Raw genomic sequence first — 23,294 nt, forward strand, 5'->3', positions numbered from 1 at the left:
CTTTGTAAAAATGGAGGACAATAGTATTACCCTGCAAGTCGATATAAATCAATTAATAATACTGTGACCAGGTTTGTGTTTTATAGAGAGAGAGAGAGTTTTATAGAGAGAGATTTTAAGATGTTTTTTTATGATCCAGGACCGAGCCATTGAAAAAATAATTTATTAATTGTGGATGATTTTATCCCCATGTGTATCCTATCATTGGATTCAGTTGCAAATGTTTAGAGTTGAGGTCTTAAACTGCTTGAAAGATTCAACTGAGGTACAACACAAGTGTTTTCCTTCAGCTGATGAGGGTTTCCCTAGTTTAGTCTTTGTTACCTGATATTCAATAGTTCATGCTTTCAGTTTAATGTGTAAATGTGCTGTGGTTTCCTTTTTATAAATTTCTGATGCTTATGATTTGGAAAGCAATTACTCCTGAACACTTGCTGTTCGTATCGTCACATTGTGGCATGTTGCCTTGCATTTATTACATGGGTTTTTGAATAAATCAAGTGTTATACTCAGACCACACGGAAACAGGCCCTATGGTCCAACTTGCCCATGCCGACCAAGTTGCCCCATCTCTGCTAGTCCCACGCGTTTGTCCCATCTATGTATTACAAAACTCTCATCTTGTTTGTGGGAAATACAACCAAAACGGTACACGATAGTGCGACCATTTTAGGCCCACCTTACTCACCATTGTCCTGGGGTTTAAATGTTTGTTATATTTTTAAAGATTTTTACTTTTTAAACCATAAAATCACCTTTAAAGTTTTAAAAATCACTTTTCCATTTCCCCTGGCCATCACCCGCGTTTGACGTCACAATGGGACCCGCCCAAGTGACGGGAGTGGCGGCCCATGGGGGGGGGGGTCGGGCACGATGGCCGCCTGGGGCGAGACCCGCCAGAGTGACAGGAGTGGTGGCCAATAAGGGGTCCCGTTCCCCTCCATCTCCTCCAGCGCCCGCTTCAACCGGCGTAATCGTCCCCCTCCGTTTCCTCCAGCGTTCATTTCAACCGACGGCCTTTGTTTCCTCCAGCACCCGAGGCCACTCTCCTCCTTCTGCTCCTCCCGCTCCGCCATCTTGTGCGCGCCCCCCCCCCCCCCCCCGCAGCGCTTCCCACCGTGTAGTTCCCGCCTGGCCCCAGCGACCCGGACCATCACCGGCCTACAACCCATGAGTGGAGGGGGAGGAGTGCCTGAGAGCCCCTAAGAGGGGAGGAGGGGGAGATAAGGGGGGATGGAGTGGGGGAGGGGGGTTGAGGGGGGATGGAGTGGGTGAGTGGAGGGGGGAGTGGGGGGAGGGTGCTACAATGCAGGAGAGCTTTGGGCCCAACGGGTCTACCCTGTTCTAGTATTCCTCTAAACCTTTCCTATCCATGTGCCTGTCTAAATGGTTTTTTTCAATGCTGTTACAATACCTGCTTCAACTACCTCCTCTGCCAGCTCGTTCCATATTCCCACCACCCTGAAAAAGTTGTGTGTGGAAAATTTGCCCTTCAGGATCCTCTTAAACTTTTACCACTCACCTGAAACTTATGTCCTCTGATTTATTGATTCCCCTACTCTGTACAATTACCCTATCTATTCCTCTCATGATCTTGTACTCCAGCACTCTGTGTTTTAGTCTGCAGTTCCTTGACTCGCTCCTGATTATCTCTTTGGCCATTTGAACCCATTGCCTTGGTTAAAGGGTATTTTATGATTCCTTCACAAGTCAAGTCTAGCAGTTATGGATATAGCTAGACAAGCTTTTAAGTTTTAGTTTTGAGGGATGGAGAGATGTTTTGATTCAACGTGAGGGCGAGGAAAAAATAACCGTGTTCACAAATTATACCCAATCTATCCCAAACATGATTTTATGCACCTCTGTCAGATCAGCCGCAGAGGAAAGTGGAGAGTTTCAGTGGAAGAAGTAAACATTGGTGTAGTAACTGAATGGGCAGTACTAATTTAGTATGTACTAATTTAGTTCTCCTGTGGTTCAAACCTGCCTCAGTTTTTGTCAGAAAATACACTGGCCATTTAGTGAGTGAACTTTAAGGAAGCCCAAAGTTTCTGTAATAATCATGGCCACTGATAGTAACTAATTCAGTTTGGACTGTTGATTCCATATGTTATTTTCTTATTTACTTTTGGAAAACCTATGAACTGGCTTCTGATGTGCATCAACTCCTTCATAAATGTCACACAGCAAAAATAGGTAATATGTATGCTGCTGTATTTTTTTTTAAATTGCTTGAAGAAAAATTTGGTCTTTGGGTCATGTATTTACAATTGAGCCATTGTTTGAAAACTGCATCCATTTTTAAAAAGGAGCATCCATCAGTGCCACTCTCCTGCACTATTCCCCGTGTCCCTTGATTCCGTCAATATCCAATAATTTATTGATTACTACCTTTCGATATACTCAATTACATTATTCTCAGCGAGCTTCGGCAAAGAACTCCAAAGTTCTGCCACCCTCCGAGTAAATTCTTTGCTCCTCAATTTGAGGCTGGGTTAAGACAGGCAATCATCCTTAGCAAAGTATGGTTTAAAAACTAGGTTTTGAGTAGCTTCAAAACAAGCAACAGATGCTGATGAGGTTCAGGGCTTCAGTTGCTGAAGGCACTGCTGTTAATGATGTAGGAATATGCACCAACTAAAATTTGTATAATAAAGATATTTGAAGTGTAGAAGGATATAGAATGAGAATGGCCAAAACCTTGGAGAGATATGAAAATTGAATCCAATATAGGTTAGAGACGAGCAGGTATGTTTTGGGTGACTAAGACTTCAGATGACCGGTTGAGTTCCAGGTAGATGTAAGTGAGATCAAAGTTGGAACAAGTCAAGGGATAGCAAAGACTTAGGTGAAGCACAGATTTGATTGTATTGCTCCAGAGGTGGTTAACACTAATTTACAATCAATTCCTGATTTTTTTTTTCTGAGAGAAACAGGAAAATAGTTTGATCTGTAAATACACTTGATGCAGATTGTTTTCTGTACTAAATTAATTGTAACATTGTAGTACATGCAAATAGTTTACATTGTTTAGAGTTACACTATACATGGCAATCACATTTTATTGTTTAAAATGAATTCTTACTGGTACTTCTTCAATTGCCGTTGAGACGATAGTTAGATAGTTACAAGATGAAAATATTTCTTTTCTTTCACCCATTCATGCATGTCCCAGAGAAGTTGCCAAGTTTCTGAGCGTTTCCTGGAATTGACCCTGAAACCTCAGCGATGTGGCAGGTTAGGTTTTCCTGTGTGCCATACCATCGTGTTACCAGCCAAAATTCTCACAAAGCAGACGATGAATAATAGATTGGATTTGGTTTGCTTAAAAAGCATGTTGAGCATCAATGAACAACATTAATATAAATAAGTAATGAGGCTAGTCAAGCCAGCTCAAAATGTTTGTGGCTAAACTTCTCCACCAACTATAAAAGAACTTCAAACTGAAGATGGCTCCTGACCTGAAACATCACCCATCCTTTTTATCCCTAGATGCTGCTTGACCCACTGAGTTTCTCCAGCACTTTGTGTCTATCTTTAGTATAAACCAGCATCTGCAGTTCTTTGTTTCTACATCAACTAACCTATGTTTTGTTGCATTCCCATAAGTTGGGATTGCTTTAGCACCTAGGCATTTATTTGATAACTGAACAGTCATAAATCTTTAAGTAGAAACACTGAGTGAAGAAATGTCTCTTTTGCCCCTTCTCTGTAGTCAACCCCTGAGAGCGGATCACCTGGCTCATGACTCTGATAACTGGGAGACAAATCTCTCAGTGGTTGTTTAAATTACATCCTTAACAACTCAATGGTCTCTTCTATACCTGAGGGAATGAGTTATTAGCAGTTCTGAAGCATCATTGTTGCTGTTAAGTTTACCTAAGGGAGCAATTTGTATGTAAGTTCTTTCTATTATTTTCAGGCCCGAGCCTCAACATAGGTCTCATCCCATTATAACAGAATCTGAAGCACACGAGCCAGAGGATGAAATTTTGGGATCTGATGATGAAGAACAAGAAGACCCAAGTGACTACTGCAAAGGTGAGTTTGTTCTGCCCAGAGGACTGTTTAACTTACAAGTAGTACTCCAGATAGACACAAAAAGCTGGAGTAACTCAGCGGGACAGGCAGCATCTCTGGAGAGAAGGAATGGGTGACGTTTCGGGTCGAGACCCTTCTTCAGGTCTCGACCCGAAACGTCACTCATTCCTTCTCTCCAGAGATGCTGCCTGTCCCGCTGAGTTACTCCAGCTTTTTGTCTATTTTCGGTTTAAACCAGCATCTGCAGTTCCTTCCTATGCAATAGTACTCCAGGTTTGATGCATGTGTTGGAAGGAATTGCAGATGTCAGTTTATACCAAATAAAGACGCAAAATGCTGGAGTTACTAAGTGGGTCAGGCAACATCTCTGCAGAAAAGGAATAGGTGATGCATCTGAACTCTTCAGACTGGAGAAGGGGGCTGACCTGAAAAGTCACCTATTCCTTTTCGCAAGAGATGCTTCCTGGCCTGTTGAGCTACTATAACATTTTGTGTGTCTCTGTTACATATGTTGTTTTGTACATATCAGTACATTCCAATGTTTTTAATAATGATTTCCCATTATCTTGGACCGAGGCTGCTGGTGAGTTGGAGCAGAAATAGTGTTAGACTTGGAATTGCAGATGCTACTTTACAAAAAAGACACAAAGTGCTGGATTAACTTGGTGGGTCAGGCTGTATCTATGGAGAACATGGATAGGTGGTGTTTCAGGTTGGGACCCTTCTTCAGACTGATTGGGGTGGGGGAGGGGGGAGAAGAAAGCTACAAATGAGATGGGGCAGGACAAAGCCCGGTGAGTGATAGGGGGATACAGGTGAGGGGTGGAAGGGGTGATTGGCAGATAGTTGGAGAAAGGCTAGAGATGAAAAGACAAAAAGTGGGGGATAGGATAGAAAATATGTGAATTGTAAAGCCAGAGGAAGGAATATGGGGGAAAATGGGAAGGAATCAAGGTGGATCACTGGGAAGAGAGTTGTTGGGGGTGGGGAGAGGGGAATATAGTAGTGTTGTATTCCTGATGCATAAGTAAATTTAAGTGAGGGAAATGAGATGTAGCTTGTGAGTAATTATAGGAAATGATAAGATATAACTGCCTGCCCATCACTGAGTGTCGTGGTGGCAAGGTCAGGTGCACCCGCACTGAATAAAGCATGTAAATAAAGTTTAGATTATCGATGAACAATGAGCTGGTTGACATATAAGATCTGAATTGAGGCTTTAATTGCAAGCTACATCTACATGCTTACTACTGAAAATAGTAGGCATGATCTAAATCTTTCTTAACTTTAGCCTTTTGTATTTTGTAAGATCAGATGTTTTCAATCCTCTTTAAAAGTAAAATATGTATTTTTGAAACTATAGATGGCAGCAGTGATCTTATCCCCTTTGTATATCATAGGTGGATATCATCATGTCAAGATTGGCGATCTTTTTAATGGTCGATACCACGTGATTCGAAAGTTGGGATGGGGCCACTTTTCTACAGTGTGGCTATGTTGGGATATTCAGTAAGTCATGTTTAACTACATTTAAAATTCAGTAAGTGTATTCCCATGGTGGCTTCTGTCTAGATTTTTATTAAATTAATCTGGAGCAACCATGTATTTTGGTAGTTGAACTCTGCTGCCACCTGGCTGAACTTTATGGATTGTAGTTTTAATCTTATTTTCACAGGTAACCATTTCAACCTATGCATGATCTTGAAGAAATTTTTAATTTATGGCTGTTTTGTTTATGGCTGAAAATACTTTCTTGGCTATAATTGTCTCACTGTATCCCATTTGAAATATCTGGTATTCAATGCTTTGTGCTCAATTTGGCAACATAAATGAGTTTTCTTCAGTCAATATCATACCTGTAACACAGCTAAAAGGTGGAGATTGACCAGAACAAATCCAAATCTGTTTCTTTCTCGCACTTGGGGTAAACTGCACTTGATTACAAATGGTTTTCCAACATTGTTTATGTATCTGTGCATGTAATTGAAAATAATATTTCTTATGTACTTTGCATTTTTATACAAAGGTTGAACTTGAGACATGGATGTAGAAAACAGGGATTATAACATTATTGTGATGTTAATTGTGTTTGGCTGTTGAGAAATGAATTTCTATATTGTCACATTATAAGCTATTAAACTACTCTCATTCATTTAGGGGTAAAAGATTTGTTGCCATGAAAGTTGTCAAAAGTGCTGAACATTATACAGAAACTGCTCTGGATGAAATCAAACTACTGAAAGCAGTAAGTAGCTCCATGATGTTTTTTTGACAAATCCATCAATAGGGCCATCAATACTAATTCTATCCTGATTTGCAGACTAATTTCATTGTTTCAGTGACTGATTTTTCCAAACACATTTCTGATTGATTCTATCACTTGAAATTAGATTTTTTGTTTTTCTGAAGGCAATTAAGTGGTAGGAACGGTTGGGTTTCAGGGTTTGTTTCTCTCTGAAAATGCATATTTGCACAGGAGATACAGAGCTATGATCAGACACCATCTGGAAAGATGCATTTGGATATGGGACATTGGAGCTTCAATTTAGAAAAAAAACTGCATGTCAGCTGAAGTGTAAAAGTCTGTCTTTAAAATAAAGCCGTTTTAAATAGGGTTGAAGTAGTCTTTCGAGTAAGTCACAGTTACATTACAGTTAGGTGTAGTGGTGGAAGAGTCAAGTCTTCGAGTGCAGAGAAGTTTGGAACTTTCCCTGAAAAAGTTGAGGCTGTTGAATCAAATGAAATATTCAGAACCCAAGATATTTTTCTTAACAGATTTAAACCAAAGTGGCTAAAATAAAACAAAACTATGGTTAACTAAATTGATAAAATTGGATCTGTGATAAAATTGGCATAAGGGTCAGTTCCGGTGACCAGGGTTGGAGGGACTTACCTGGAAAGACTGTTTGGGTCAGGTGAGACAGGTGAGACAGAGGTTCACCTGCACCTCCTCCAACCTCATCTATTGCATCTGCTGCTCTAGATGTCAACTTATTTATATCGGCGAAACCAAGCGCAGGCTCGGCGATCGCTTCGCTGAACACCTGCACTCGGTCCGCATTAACAAAACTGATCTCCCGGTGGCCCAGCACTTTAACTCCCCCTCCCATTCCCAGTCTGACCTCTCTGTCATGGGCCTCCTCCAGTGCCATAGTGAGGCCCGCCGGAAATTGGAGGAGCTGCACCTCATATTTCGCCTGGGCAGTTTGCAGCCCGGTGGTATGAACGTCGACTTCTCCAACTTCAGATAGCTCCTCTGTCCCTCCCTTCCCCTCCTCCTTCCCAGATCTCCCTCTATCTTCCTGTCTCCACCTATATCCTTCCTTTGTCCCGCCCCCCTGACATCAGTCTGAAGAAGGGTCTCGACCCGAAACGTCACCCATTCCTTCTCTCCCGAGATGCTGCCTGACCTGCTGAGTTACTCCAGCATTTTGTGAATAAATCGATTTGTACCAGCATCTGCAGTTATTTTCTTATATTGCCTGAAATCTTTTGTCTTGAGCTAATTATAGAAAATAAAACATAACATTTTTACTTGTGCGATATTCTGTTATCTTTTTCCAGGTTCGTAACAGTGACCCAAATGACCCGAACAAAGAGAAAGTGGTTCAGTTGTTAGATGACTTCAAAACTTCAGGAGTGAATGGATCACGTATCCTTTTTATTTTGTTCTTGGTGTATTATCAATTTAGCTGTTGGTACAGTGAGTATTGAAAATTGAACCAGAGTAGAATGATAGTTGTTGGAGCAAAATGTGCAGACAACTTCAATGTTGCATCTTTGCCAGTCAGGCAGGCAGGCAGATGAATGGTTGAAAAAGGGATTAGCAAAGATATACTTGGCCGATAAATAGTTGCTTCTCATTGTGGCACGCTATTGTTCCAAAGTGGAAATGTAGTCAATGTAAATCCGTAATCTAGGCCTGTATTTAAAAACTTTAGACGAAAGTCTCAGTGCCCCAGCTGCTGAGTCTGACTTCTTTTCCTTGCTGATATGTGCTTGAATATTATTGCCTTGGCCTTTTGCTCCATATTAATCCATGAATTCCAGATTACAGTTCCATACAAATGTGTAGTTTTATTTCTTCAAAATAAGGCTGTAACTTAACTTGCTTTAGTTTGAAATGAAACTACTGGAGGAACTCTGGTCAGGCAGCACCTGTGGAGGCAAAGTGTTAATCACGTTGGGTTGAGACCCGACATCAGGTTGTTGGTGTTTAGCTCTAGAGTGCAACATCTGCAATCTCCTGTTTCCATCTCGCTTTAGTTAGTTAGTGCTTGAAAATGTTTTAAGTATTCACATAATCTTCGTCATCTTCAACATTCTTGCTACTCTACTGTTCAAATAAAGAATTCTACATGAGCGCAAATATTGGCCAGAGTTCAAATGTGAACACTAGGTCCAGAGTTATGCAGTCAATACAAGAATGAAAGACAAGCAGCCGAGAATGTTCAAATGTAGGTCAGTAAAAGGAAGAAGGACAACCCTTTGAAAACACAAAGCACTATGATACTTCCTCAAGTCACTAATTCTACTATAAACTCCCTAGATTTGATAATACCCATTGTTTAATAGTCATTGTAACTAGCATCAGAAAATATAAAAGTATAAAAGAAGCAAATAATAGCTATGATGTTGGACATCTGAAACAAAGCCACACCAGGTTGGGCAACATCTTGAGATATTCATTTAATGTTTCTGGTCAAATACTTCTCATTGGAACCAACAAAAAGGCAAAGTTACTCCAGTATTTCGTGTCTTTTTTGTAAACCAGCATGTGCAGTTCCTTGTGTCTAAATGTTAGGAAATAAACTTGTTTTAATGCAATGAAAGGGGAAGAGAATGTCTATAACAGGGTCGAAGTCAAGAAGAACAATGATGTAGTGGCGCTGGGTGGTGAAGGGTCACAACTGGTCTGACTGGAGCAGAGGTGAATGGGAGATGGGTGGGATCAGAAGAGAAAATATAGCCTTAACCTTGTTCAAGATGTTTGCATGGTGTTTGAAGTGTTGGGACATCACCTATTAAAGTGGATCATCAAATCAAACTACCAGGGACTTCCGATCAATTGTGTTAAAAGCATAATTCGGCAAGTAAGTATGGTAATTTTTATGGATTTTGGGGGAAGGGGCAGGGGGGAGGTGGTGAAGGAAAATTATAAGGAAAATAATTAACCAGAAAAGGTGCTGCATCTCATCTTAATGCTCACGTTTGTACTTTAGATTGTTTAATGTGCATATTATATTTCTACAAATTCCACTGATGGATGCATATAGGTGGCTGTTATAGAATCTATAATAATAACATTGAGATAGGCATGCGCACAAGATTTTATGGGACTGAGAATTTAGTCTCTAAAGAAAAGAGCACCACAGTGGGTAGCGCAGTGGTTGGGTTGCTGCCTTACTGCGCCAATGACCCGGGTTCAATCCTGACTAAAGTGGGCTGTCTGTACGGAGTTTGTACGTTCTCCCTCTGACCGCATGGATTTTCTCCAGGATCTTGAGTATCCTGCCACAATCTGAAGTTGTGCATGTTTGTAAATTAATTGGTTTCGGTAAAATTGTAAACCATCCCTCGTGTGTAGGATAGTGCTAGTGACGGATTGGTAGCTAATTGGTGCAGACCCAGTGGGCCGAAGGGCCTGTTTTTGTGCTATATCTGTGAAGTCTAAAAAGTGTAAAGAAAATTTCTATTTGTCATATTTTAAAAGGCAAAGGTAGACTGTTTAGGTGTAGCCATCACGGGCAGTGCTTTGTATGCAACCTATCAACTATTCGACACTAGTTCTTTCAAATCTGAGCATTAATGTTTGCTTGTGAAATATTCCTGCCACTGCACAAGTTTTCACTCCCTGTTGATTTCTGGTAGGTTCTTCAGGGACTCGATTATCTACATTCCAAGTGCAAGATCATCCACACCGATATAAAGCCAGAAAACATCCTCTTGTGTGTGAACGAGACTTATGTCCGCCGCCTGGCTGCAGAGGCAACAGAATGGCAGAAAGCTGGTGCCCCTCCACCATCTGGATCTGCAGGTAATTCGGTTTTACCCAGCACTGCAGGCATAAACATTGGTACAAAAGAAAGCCACTAAGCTGTTTGTGGTAGTCATTGGAAATTTTGTTTTTTTTTTCATTTTCCTGAAGAAAGGTCTCGACCGAAACGTTCCCGATTCATTTTCTCCGGAGATGAGCACTTTGTGTCTATCTACATGATGCCACTTTGTTCTTTTCTGCAGGATGTGCTTTTCCATCTTCTCCTTACCAGCATTGGTTACCTTGTGACCACTAAGAATTTAAGCAAATAGAAGAGTTAAAAAATCACAAAATAATTTTAAAATCCAAAACCCTGCCCTCTAGGAAAATAAGAGTGAATTGAGCAGGTATCAGTACTACTAATGTGTGACTGTTTGCAGTCAAGTAAATTTAGTCTCTTTTGAAAGCATTCAGGGGAGAGGCTCAGCAATGTGCTGCCTGTGATCAGCTTACTGCCGAGGCCTCGCTGTGTAATAATACATGAAGTCTGACACTGCAGGTGGTTGGATAAATGTAACCCATCGGAGTAAGTATCACCAGAAACTTGTCCTGGACCAGCTGTAGAGAAGCAACGTCCCTATTTCCTTAGAAGGATTAGGAAGTTCGACAAGTCCCCAACAACTCTCACCAACTTGTATAGATGTGCCATAGGAAAGTATTTTATTGGGGTGCATCACAGCATGGTTTAGGAACAGCTCCATCCAAGACCACAAGAAATGGCAGAGAATTGAGAATGCACCCCAGACCATCACACAAACCAACCTCCCTTCCATGGACTCCATCAACACGTCATGCTGCGTCGGCAAGGCCACCAACATAATCAATACGAGTCTCATCCTGGTCACTCCCTCTTCTCCCCTTTCCAATCAGGCAAGAGGTACAGGTGTGAAAAAGCACACCTTCAGATTCAAGGACAGTGTCCTCCCAGTTGTGATCAGGCAACTGAACCATCCGATCAACAACTAGAGTGGTCCCAGGCTACTATCTCCCTCACTGGCGACCCTCAGACTATAATTAATCGGACTTTAATGGACTTTATCTTGCACTAAATGTTATTTCCGTTATAATGTATCTGAACACTGTAGATGGCTCAATTGTAATCATGTATAGTTTTTCTTCTGTACCTTGGTACACACTACAATAATAAACTAAACTTGACTGAGCCCATAATGTTGCATTATGTACACATTTGTACACTATGTACACATTTAATCCATGCCTGTAATAGCCACACCGGTCATGGAAAATTAGCTTTAGTTATGATGAGGAAAGAGAAATCACTAGACCAGATTGTTGTATTGGTATATCTTAAGGAAAGTGATTTTCTACTTTATTGACTGATTTCACACCTGCGCTGTGTAGTTTAATATTTCAGAACATGGCTTGCTGATTTGCAGTTACAATATCATTTTTTGCATCTGTAATTGTTGCTTTTTCTCTTGCAGTGAGTACCGCACCACAGCCTAAACCTGTAAGTACATTAACTTTTTGGCTCTGTTGTAATTTTACTTGATATCAAAGCGGGAGTTTCTATCAGAAAGTGGTATTATGATTTGTCCCTGACTGCGAAACTGCCTTGGTTTTTAAAATGTTGACTGTGTACAAAATAGTACCAATAAGGCACACCACGTGGCCAAGTGGTAGAGTTACTGTCTAATCGTACCAATGACCTGGGTTCGATCCTGACTACGGGTGCTGTCTGTATGGAGTTTGTACGTTCTTCCTGTGATCGCATGGGTTTTCCCCGGGGGCTCCGGTTTCCTCCCACTCTCCAAAGATGTCAAGTTTGTAGGTTAATTGGCTTCAGTATAGATTGTAAATTGTTCCTAGTGTGAGGGATAATGCTAGTGTACGATATCGCTGGTCAGCATGGACTCAGAGGGTCGAGGGGCCTGTTTTTACGCCGTATCTCTAAGCTGAACCTTTTTCAGAAAAAGGAAAATGAGCATAAGCAATTGGTGTGGTTTTATTGCTTGTGATTGTATACTCACTGTGCTAGATTGCTCACACATATTCACAATACAAGTTATTGAATGGTTGGATCCTGGCATAGTTTTAGTGGTAGCAGCATGAACTAAATTGAAAGCAAAATTTGTTTGCTTTGGCATATTTGCAACTTGTTGATCATGCAATGTCACAGATAATACTAACAGTAGAATTCTGTAGCTCAAAGCTGACTTCTGTTGTAAATGCGGCCAAATTCAGCAACAGTATCTGTGCTTAAAGTTTAAGACAATTTCAATATAATACTTTAAAATATGGTTGTTTAATGAAAGCGTGTCAGTAGTACAGCATTTTAAAAGCAATTTATGCTGCTTTTCAAGCCACATTGCACTTGTCAGTCTTCCCAACTGGAATTGACATTCACATGGCTTCATACAGATTCCATAATCAGCATTCTGGGAATTACAATTTCCTAGCTCTTAAAAGATTATTTTTTTCCAAGCCCCTGCTGACGGTATCCATTAACTGGGCTTTAATAATTGACCAGACTTAAGAGAACAATTACCCAAGCTGCAAATAAGGGGTCGTTAAGGAAATTTGCATCAGTTGATGCCATTTTGACTGCTGATTCGGGGAAAGATTTGGAAAAAAATGTTCTAGTTTGCAACACGTGTTAGAGTTTTGAACTCCAAAGATCGTCTGTTTATAGATCGTGCACATTATGGTGTGGCTGAGAATGGTGAAAAAAATACCTATTTAGTTGAAGGAATTAAAAGTATGTTTCTTCCAAATTGGAATATTGTACCTTTACAGATTGGAAAAATGTCCAGAAACAAAAAAAAGAAGCTTAAGAAGAAACAGAAGCGGCAAGCAGAGCTACTGGAGAAAAGATTGCAAGAAATTGAAGAGTTGGAACGGGTTGCTGGAAACGCAGATAAAGAACAGCAACTGGACGATGATGAAGATGATGCAGTGCAGGAAAATGAGCCTGATCAACATGTTACAGAGCAGCTGGAGAAAACAGTGGATAATACAGCTTGTGAAGAGCAAGGTAGGCTGAAGTATCCGTGGAATAATCACTTGCATATGCACACACACACACACACACACATGCAAGTGATTTATATATTATACAAATATATATATATATATATAGATATATATATTTAGATATATAAATAAATAAATATACATATAGATATATGCCAATTCTAAGTATATATAGATAAATAGAAATATATAGAAATATATATAGATATTTACTTAGAATTGGCAAATATTGGCATCTGCTTAGAAATTTGTATATCTTCCATATTGCCGCAGATTTTACATGCGCGAACCGTCACGCAAAGTCGCCGCGGAAGTCAGTTATGGGGATGGATCTGCCAGCTCCAGAGTACTGGCGACAGGGGGGCAGATTCGACCTGCGGATCGACCGCGGAAGTCCAGATGAAGTCGCGATCGGCTGCCTCACCCGGCCTAGGTGCCACATTTCCGGGGGGGACTTCTGAGGGGGGCGGGATTTCAAGTGCACGCCCTCGTAATTTTGTCCAGATTAATGGGAGTGCGGAAACACCAGTTGCTGGAAATTCGATGGTGGACCTGTGTTGAAATGTTTGATGTTGAAACAAATGTGATTATGGGGATTCCGGCCTGAAAATTAATGCAGTAATTTGCATTGTATTGGAGCACATTTATGCTAGAGCATGGGCATTGTGTTTATTTTAACTAATCTGTAGTTCATTTTATCCCCATGTAGCTGAAAAGTAAATAACCTGTTATTCAATTTTCAATTCTAAGTGATCACATTTATAACCCATTGTTGGCCAAAATACCAAAGGCTTTTTTTTTTTTCCCTTATGGCAAAATGTCGATGTCCTCTAGTGTCTTGTTTTGGGATTGCTCTTGTTATATAAAGCAGGAAAATATTCACATTTTCTACCATATATTACTTTTTAGATGGAAATGAACCAGCAGAAAAAATAAAAGAACCTTTAGAAGATGTAAATACTGAAAAGACGAGGATTGAATCGATTAATTGTAATGGACATGTAGACGTTGGACCACTTTCAGATCAAGTTAGTAATGGAGCAGAAGAAAATAAAGAAGATATTAATCAAAATACAGATGAATGTAAACCGAAAGAACCTTGCAAAGATGGAGACTTCTTCCCTTGTGCTTATGACATGTTGAATGGACTGCTGCAAAACGGACAAAAAGAAAGCAACCAGAATAATTACTCGGAAACCTGTAAACCTTTAATAACTGGAATGTTTGAATCTGTATCCTGTAATTTGAACCCAGAAGATGGAAATCCATTGAATGAGAATGAGATCAAGCAAAATAGTAGGGAAGGTTCCATAGCCAGCTCTGGAGACAATGGTTAGTTCCTTGACAACACTATAAAACGCCAGTGCATGATATCTGATGCAGCCAAGGTTTTCTGCTTGGATGTGCCTTGAAATTTAAATTTTATTTCAAGCTTTAATCATTCACCGTTCCCGTGATCCTAAGTAATTTCTATCGTCTTGCTGACCTACCAGTGGAAAGATCATTTTGTTGTTTGTTTAAACCATTTAAATTCTAAATGTTGAATCTTAATAATTTGTTCATTTGAAATCTCTGGCTTTTCCAGCCTGCCTGTTCAGTTTCTTCCCCAGTAATGTTTTTGGCACCCTTTGTGCTTCGAATAGCCGTTCTAAAATGTACTTGGAACTCGTCCTGACCTACAATTGCGAAAATTCCACCTCGCTTTCGTGCATTTACATTTTTTTTTGTGTGCATGAAACCCAAGTGCAGCTTTCCTTTTAATATTTTTTCATCTAATATTTGTTCATTCGCAATACTAAAAATAATGTTCTGGTGTTCACAAAATATGTTACTGTTTATTTTTCATTGGATATTATCAATCACATTATCTCCATCGAAGATTGCTCGGAAAAATACAATTGTTATCCTAGTTTAAATTGTTTTAAAATTAAGATATTACTGGATATCCATATAAGTGTAAGAAAAAAGGGCAATGGGTCATATTTTGACAGATGATTGGAAGAATTCAGTTGTACCATAATCTTTGGCTGCATCTTTGAATTTCCTGGTCAGGTTATTTTTTGGATGTGTGCAAACCTTTTTGCTTCAGTATGATAAGTCTTTAATCGCTATCTTGACAGTTATTGACGAGGACAGCAATCTTGTGCCAGCCTTCTGTACAGGTTCACCTCCAGTTTATAATATGTCAGCATTCACAGAGCAAGTCCGAACTTGGCCAAATACCATTATAGGTGGGACAACACTATCCCTCAGATTAAGCCGTCTCTTGCATGTTGACCCAGTAAATTACATTTTCATTTAATTCAAATTCTATACATTGTGCAACCCAAATAATTAGTAATTGCACTGATTAGTGGGAGACAGAATCAAAATGTGCAACTGAAACACTTCAACCTGCGAATCCTTGCAATGTATTCCATTAGCCAAAAGTTGTTTGGAAATCGAGTATTTAGGGGTAGGGATAATGGGCAGGCACTAGGATTGGCATTATCACACCTCAAGGGTCTTCAAAAGATCATCTTTTAAAAAATGATAGCCACTTCTCCATTTGGCAGACTGGTGAGTGGGAATGTAAACAGCGTGGATGAAAACATTAATTTGCAAAGATGTACAACGGGCTTTATGGCACAGTTCTAAAGGAACAAAGAGAGGTTAAGTTAAAAATGAAATCATCTCTTAGAAAGCACTGGCTTTATAACTCTTACTCCTGCAGTTGAGTAAGGGTGTGAAGGTTGAGGAGGGTGCAGACAAAATCTGAGGAGGTTCCAAGGATAGTCTGCACAGTCTGAAGGAGCTTGTTTATTCTTGGTGGAAAGAAGATAGGACAGGTTGGGTACTTTACAAGATAGCTTTGGACAGTGTTAAAGCTCTTCTTACTTGCACATTAGAGGTCTTTTACAGATGTAGATCAAAGTGAGGACTATCTTGAGCACACTCTCTAAGGCTGATGGAAACGTTTAATTTAGACTTTCAGAAGGGAATGTGATGACATTTGAACAATTGAGTGGAGAATCAGAAATGGAACAGATTTTTCTACAAGGATCTTGCATGGATTTAGAGACAGCTGTCTCCACTGCTGCAATCATGTAATAATAATGGACCAAGTAAGTGGGTCAAATTGTGACAGAATGGAGATGAGGGTAAATTTCTTTAGCCAGAGGGTGGCGAATCTGTAGAATTCATTGCCACAGTTTGCGGTGGAGGCCAAGTCAGTGGGTATTTTTAAAGTGGATATTGATAGGTTCTTAATTAATATGGGTTTCAAAAGTTACAGGGAGAAGGCAGGGGAATTGAGTTAAGAGGGAAAAATAGATCAGCCATGATCAAACGGTGGGGCACACTCGAAGGGCCAAATGGCCTAATTCTGCTCCTATGCCTTATGCTTAAAAAACTTCCAGTACAGGCAAATGCAAAGTCATCCTCCTTGGATCGAGAAAGCCGAGTTCAAAACTATGATTGAAAGCAGTGGAGCTTCAGAAATTCTTGGGAAAGTACAAATTGTGAGTAGGTACAGGAAGTGATCGAACGCTAATGGACTGTTGGTCATTAGACCCAAGTAGTAGGGCTTGGATTGACGTTCTTGGTTTGACTGCAGCCCATGTATTGTGTGCAGTTTCTCACATTGAGAACGTGCAAGCTCCATATAGTCAGCAGGGGAAGTCATGATTAAATCCAGGTCACAGGACCTGTGAGGTGGCAGCAGCACTAATGTCCTTTGCATTGAGAGTTTTAAAACGTTTGGACTTCAGCAAGCTTCAGTGGATGCTGCATCACTTACTAAATTTAAATTTTAAAATGTTTTCAATGATTAAATATATTGATGGGGGAAAAGATGGTTCATGTGGAATTGTCCCATTGTTTCATCTGATTGGTAGTGTGGGTACCAGGAGCCTAAAGGCTTTCTAATTCCTATTTGTGATTAGCAGCAGAAGCCCATTATTAAGAATAAATGTTGTGCATATTGTATTTTGCAAAGAATTTTAAATTTTGATTGATAAACTAGTGTTTCTTCCACAGCAAAATCTGATGCTGCTAGCCTGCTTACCAATCCCCTCGACCCTATAAATGCAGACGGCATCCAAGTTAAGATTGCTGACCTTGGAAATGCTTGCTGGGTTGTAAGTGTATCATTTCATAACATTCAGAATTTTGTATTTTGTGGAGTGTTTCTTTAAATTGGTGGTACAGGTTTTTTTGGGGCAATTTTGTATAATAAAAATAAATCTAATTGCAGATCTCTCGGTTAATGGTACATTATCCATTTTCTTTTTGTAGCATAAACATTTTACAGAAGACATCCAAACTAGACAATATCGCTCATTGGAAGTTCTAATTGGTGCTGGATATGGAACACCTGCAGACATTTGGAGCACTGCCTGCATGGTATGTAAGAACACAGTTGAAGTCTTGTTTTTAAAAAAATGAACATTGTACCTTATTTAATATTCAATAGGTTTCGGTTAGAGTGCAAAGCTTTGTTTTGCATGCTGTCCAAACTGATCAGTTATTCCATACATGGATATAAACAAGTCAACCTCAAGTACAATAGATTGAGTAATGGGGAAGATAGAGTGTGAAGAATATTGTTCTCAGCATTGTAATTCTATAGAAACTATTTGCATTTTTGTAAATTCACATAAAAAGTTAATTGCTTATCGTTCTCTGGATTTGTAAGAGCCTTATTGCATTGTTTACCCATTTTATCAAAAAGTTTGTAGAAAGAGTCAACCCGAAACATCACCTATCCAAGTCCAGTTAGTTGTTAACGGATATGATATAATTGGGATTACGGAGACATGGCTCCAGGGTGACCAAGGCTGGGAGCTCAACGTGCAGGGATATTCAATATTCAGGAAGGATAGACAGAAAGGAAGAGGAGGTAGGGTGGCATTGCTGGTTAAAGAGGAGATTAATGCAATGGTAAGGAGTGACATTAGATTGGATGCTGCAGAATCGGTATGGGTAGAACTGCGAAATAGCCAAGGGCAGAAAACGCTTGTTGGAGCTGTGTACAGATCACCAAATAGCAGTTAATAAGGTTGGGGATAACATCATACAAGAAATTTGGGATGTGTATGTAGCAAAGGTACAGCAATTATCATGGGTGACTTTAATCTACATAAAGATCATGCTACCAAATTGGTAACAGTGCTGAGGAGGAGGATTTCCTGGAGTGTATACAGGATTGTTTTCTAATCAATATGTAGAGGAATCAACTAGAGGGCTGGCCTTCCTAGACTGGGTATTGTGCAATTAGGAAGGATTAGTTAGCAATCTTGTTGTGCAAAGCCCCTTGGCAATAGTGGCCATAACATGGTTGAATTCTGCATGAAGATGGAGAGTGACACGGTTAATTCAGAGACAAGGGTCCTGAAAGGTCACTTTAATGGTATGGCTGGGATAGACGGGCAAATTATACTTAAAGGGTTGACACAAAATGTTGGAGTAACTCAGCGGGATAGGCAGCATCTCTGAAGAGAAGGAATGGGTGATGTTTTGGGTCGAGACCCTTCTTTAGACATCCCCCATTCCTTCTCTCCAGAGATGCTGCCTGTCCCCGCTGAGTTAATCCAGCATTTTGTGTCAACCTTCGATTTAAACCAGCATCTGCAGTTCTTTTCAATACTTAGTGTTGATGTGCAATGGCAAAGATTTAAAGATCGCCCGGTTAATTTACAACAATTGTTCATCCCTGTCTGACGTAAAATTAATACAGAGAAAGCGGTTCAACCGTGGTTTATGAGGGAAATTAGGGATGGTGTTAAATCCAAGGAAAGAGGCATATAAATTGGCCAGAGGAAGCAGCAAACCGGAGGACTGGGAGAAATTTAGAATTCAACTGAGGACAAATGGATAATTAAGAGGGGGAAAATAGAGCATGAAAGAAAGCTTGCGGGGAATATAAAAACTGACTGTAAAAGCTTCTCTCGATATGTGAAGAGGAAAAGATTAGTGAAGACAAATGTAGGTCCCTTACTGTCAGAAACGGGTGCATTTATAATGGGAAACAAGGAAATGGCAGACAGTTAAACAAGTACTTTGGTTCTTTCGCCACTAAGGAAGACACAATCTCCCAGAAATACAAGGGGACCGAGGATCTAGCGGGAGGGAGGAACTGAAGGAAACTCATATTAGTCAGGAATTGGTGTTAGATAAACTGTTGGGACAGAAGGCAGATAAATCCCCAGGGCCTGATGGTCTGCATCTCAGAGTACTCCAGGAGGTGGCCCTAGAAATCATGGATGCATTGGTGATCATTTTCCAATGTTCTATAGACTCTGGATCAGTGCCTGTGGACTGGAGGGTAGCTAATGTAACCCCACTTTTTAAGAAAGGAGGGAGAGAGAAACTAGGGACCAGTTAGCCTAATTTGACATCATTTGACATCAGTCTGAAGAAGGGTCTCGACCCGAAACGTCACCCATTCCTTCTCTCCCGAGATGCTGCCTGACCTGCTGAGTTACTCCAGCATTTTGTGAATAAACCAGTTAGCCTAACATCGATAGTGGGGAGGATGCTTGATTTGACTATTAAAGATGTAATAGCAGTGACAGGATCGGTCAAAGTCAGCACGGATTTATTAAGGGGAAATCATGCTTGACTGATCTTCTGGATTTTTTGAGGATGTAACAAGTAGAATGGATAAGGGAGAGCCAGTACATGTGGTGTATCTGAATTTTCAAAAAGCCTTTGACAAGGTCCCACACAAGCGATTAGAGTGCAAAACGAGCACGTTGGTAATGGTGGCATGGTCTTGACATAGATAGAGAACTGGTTGGCAGACAGGAAGCAAAGGGTAGGAATTAACCGCTCCATTTCAGAATCGAAGGCAGTGACTAGTGGGGTGCCACAAGGCACAGTTCTGGGACTCCAGTTATTTACAATATATATTAATGATTTAGACAAAGGAATCAAAAGTAAAATTTCAAAGTTTGTGGATGGCATAACACTGGATAGTAGTGCGAGCTGCTGGGTGGCAGTGTGAGCTATGAGGAACATACTATGAGGATGCAGGGTGGCCTGGATAGGGTGAGTGAGTTGGCAGATGCATGGCAAATGCAGTATAATGTGGATAAATGTGAGGTTATCCACTTTAGTAGTAAGAACAAGAAGGCAGATTATTATCGGAATGGTGTCAGATTTTGAAAAGGGGAGGCGCAACGAGACGTGGGTGTCCTTGTACATCGGTCACTGAAAGTAAGCATTCAGGTACGGCAGGCAGTGAAGCAAGCAAATGGCATGTTGGCCTTCATAGCGAGAGGATTTGCGTTTAGGAGCAAGGAAGTCCTTCTACAGTTGTGCAGGGCCCTGGTGAGACCACACCTGGAGTATTGTGCGCAGTTTTTGTCTCCTAATTTGAGAAGGACTTTTTTGCTATTGAGGGAGTGCAGCGTAGGTTAATTCCTGGGATGATGGGACTGACATATGATGAAAGAATGGATCAACTGGGCTTATATTCACTGGAATTTAGAAGGATGAGAGGGGATCTTATAAGAGATTGGACAGGCTAGATGCTGGAAAATTTCCTGATGTTGGGGAAGTCCAGAACCAGGGGTTGCAGTTTAAGAATAAGGATTGGCCATTTAGGACTGAGATGAGGAAAAACTTTTTCAGCCAGAGAGTTGTGAACCTGTGGAATTCTTTGCCACAGAAAGCAGTGGAGGCCAATTCACTGGATGTATTCAAGAGAGAGTTAGATATAGATCTTAAGGCTAACTGAATCAAGGGATATGTGGAGAAAGCAGGAACAGGGTACTGATTTTGGATGATCAACCATGATTATATTGAATGGCGGTGCTGGTTCAAGGGGCTGAATAGCCTACTCCCGCACCTATTTTCTATGTTTTCTCCAGAGGTGCTGCCTGACCCACTGGGTTACTCCAGCAATTATTCCTTTTTTTTGTAAACCAGCACCTGAGTTCCTTGTGCCATAAAGTTCTGATTGGACTTCTGGAGACAGTCTGTTTTGCTTCTTGTTTTAATGCAAACATTATATGTTGCTAGCAAATGCTAAATCAGGAAAAAAAGCTGCTTTTAGTTACTTTTAAGAGACATTTGTATGTTTTCAAATTACTTTCAAGTACTGTCTTTGGTGAACACACTTTTCTTTTTGTCAAGGCATTTGAACTTGCAACTGGAGATTATTTGTTTGAGCCTCATTCTGGCGAAGATTATTCCAGAGATGAAGGTAATTCTCATTGTGTTTCCAAGGTCACATACTTGAAATATTGGATGCTTCAACCATTACAGTTTATGTTTCTTCAGGTTAAATCTGCAATCTAATTGAAGGATCTCTTTTAATACTGAAATTGGTGTCTGCTTTCAGTGAAATCACACAATGTTTCATTAATAATTCTTTGATTCTGGAAGCCCAAGTTATTCTTTCCCTATTCACTGTTATCCAGAGGCTCGCATCAACATTTAGAAGTCTACATAATCTGCCTCAAAAATATTTTAAACAAAATTCTTTCATTTTGCCAGTGAAAGCAGTCTAAATGCCCAATTCTTGTGTTATTAACTTACACCCGCTGTTATCTTTATTTTTCCCAATAAACTTTAAATTCATGTTAACGCGACCAAGTTGGAGACTACAAAATGCTGTTTCTCTTTTTACTATCTTTGGTCTCTTGAAATAATTATTATAAACTACATTCTTTCACCTTTCTTCAACTTCATCGACTTACCTAAGACTTAAATTTTCCTGAAATCCTCTGAATATTGTCAACATTGTTTATTTCCTTGGGCAAATATTTCTCGGAGAATATACATGGTCATTCATATCTGCTACCACTAATACAAAATGCAGAGAAGTTAGATTATTAGCTCTTAGCTCTCCAACATGTTCATTTTTGCTTACTAATATTCACTCTTTGTTGGATTTTCTTTGTTCATTTTTTTAAATGCTTTACTTTGAACATATTTGTTTACATGATCCTGACCATCTTTCTCTGGGCAGCTTTTTTTCAGTCCAATTCAAGTCTGTTTCCTTCTTTTTAATAAAGTCCACGACTTGAGATTTGTTTTTGTTCCCACTCTCACATTATTATACAAATTCTAGGCATTACAAAGGAGATTTACCAGGCTAATTCCTGGGACAACCTCACAGGACAACAGATGTTAGGGGCGGCACAGTGGAGCAGCTGCCTCTCAGCGCCAGAGGGTTCAATCCGAACCCTGGGTGCTGTCTATTTGTGAGAAACAAAATGGTTTTAACCTGTATCTATTGAAGTTTAAACGAATGAGGGATGATCTTATTGAATCACAAAATCCTAAGAGGTTTAACAGGGTAAATGATGGGATGTTTTCACTAACAGGAGGGCATAGAAAAAGGAGACATAACCTGTCAATGAGGGGCTAGTCATTTAAAACGGAGGCCTGTAGACTTGAAGAGAGTGGTGAATCTGTGGAATTCTCTGCACATTGGGTGATGGAAGCTGGCTCTTCTGAAGTATTTAACGCGGAGGTGGATAAGTATTTGATCAAGGCACAGTGGGCAGAAGGGGAGTTGAGGCTGGCACGGATCAGCCACGGTCCTAATAAATGTCGGGGCAGACTTGAAGGACTATATTCTTGTGTCTGTGGGCCATATTGATGTGGTACATTGGACGTATAGTACATGGGTATAACTCTTTAGTCTCTTTGTTACTATGTTTGCATGCAGATCACATTGCTTTGATCATTGAACTACTGGGGAAAATGCCTCGAAAGCTTATTCTTGCCGGGAAATACTCCAAGGAATTTTTCACCAAAAAAGGTAAAGTAGTAAGTGTTGCGATGGCAACTTTGTGTCAATGTAGAAGCTGCACATTTTCCAAAAAATATGACGTACACTGCAGTGATACTTCAAGTTATTAGCAAATGGACCGAGAAATTGGTGAGAATTATTTTGCGATCTATAGTATCATATAAAGTGCTTGCCCTCATGTTAAAGATTGCTGTTTCCTTTCAGGTAATACATACAAACAAGTGAACTGATTTTGCATAACTAGTGTTTGAAATACACAGCACGTCAGGCAACTTTTGTGGAGAGAAGTTATTTTTCAGATCATTGACCCAGCAAAGAGAATTGGTCAATAAAAGAATATAATTGATGAAAAGATGAAAGTTGATGTTGAATTTGCACATTTCTGTGCTGCAGTTGTAAACTAATTGGAAGAGAAAAGCCATAGAAGATTCAAATCTGCTTGAAGTTGAGAATACATAATATTCTTAATTTAAGAAA

General features: G+C 40.1%; 1 protein-coding gene across 3 annotated transcripts in view; it reads left to right on the forward strand.

The window, feature by feature from the left end:
- Positions 1-23,294, forward strand: part of LOC144605457 (SRSF protein kinase 1-like) — a 52,245-nt gene that overhangs the window by 20,629 nt on the left and 8,322 nt on the right. For all 3 annotated transcript variants that reach the window (XR_013548852.1, XR_013548853.1, XM_078420740.1), the window contains 13 exons: positions 3,923-4,041; positions 5,442-5,550; positions 6,199-6,286; positions 7,606-7,693; positions 9,028-9,134; positions 9,913-10,078; positions 11,524-11,549; positions 12,836-13,073; positions 13,982-14,404; positions 17,090-17,190; positions 17,348-17,455; positions 21,191-21,260; positions 22,734-22,826. Coding sequence is in view for 1 of the 3 variants with exons in the window: in XM_078420740.1 (XP_078276866.1) it covers positions 3,923-4,041; positions 5,442-5,550; positions 6,199-6,286; positions 7,606-7,693; positions 9,028-9,134; positions 9,913-10,078; positions 11,524-11,549; positions 12,836-13,073; positions 13,982-14,404; positions 17,090-17,190; positions 17,348-17,455; positions 21,191-21,260; positions 22,734-22,826 (1,736 nt within the window). In the remaining 2 variants the exon portion in view is untranslated. The remainder of the gene's footprint in view (positions 1-3,922; positions 4,042-5,441; positions 5,551-6,198; positions 6,287-7,605; positions 7,694-9,027; positions 9,135-9,912; positions 10,079-11,523; positions 11,550-12,835; positions 13,074-13,981; positions 14,405-17,089; positions 17,191-17,347; positions 17,456-21,190; positions 21,261-22,733; positions 22,827-23,294) is intronic.

This window comes from Rhinoraja longicauda, chromosome 24, assembly GCF_053455715.1.
Source record: "Rhinoraja longicauda isolate Sanriku21f chromosome 24, sRhiLon1.1, whole genome shotgun sequence".
Classification (NCBI taxonomy): Eukaryota; Metazoa; Chordata; class Chondrichthyes; order Rajiformes; family Arhynchobatidae; genus Rhinoraja; species Rhinoraja longicauda.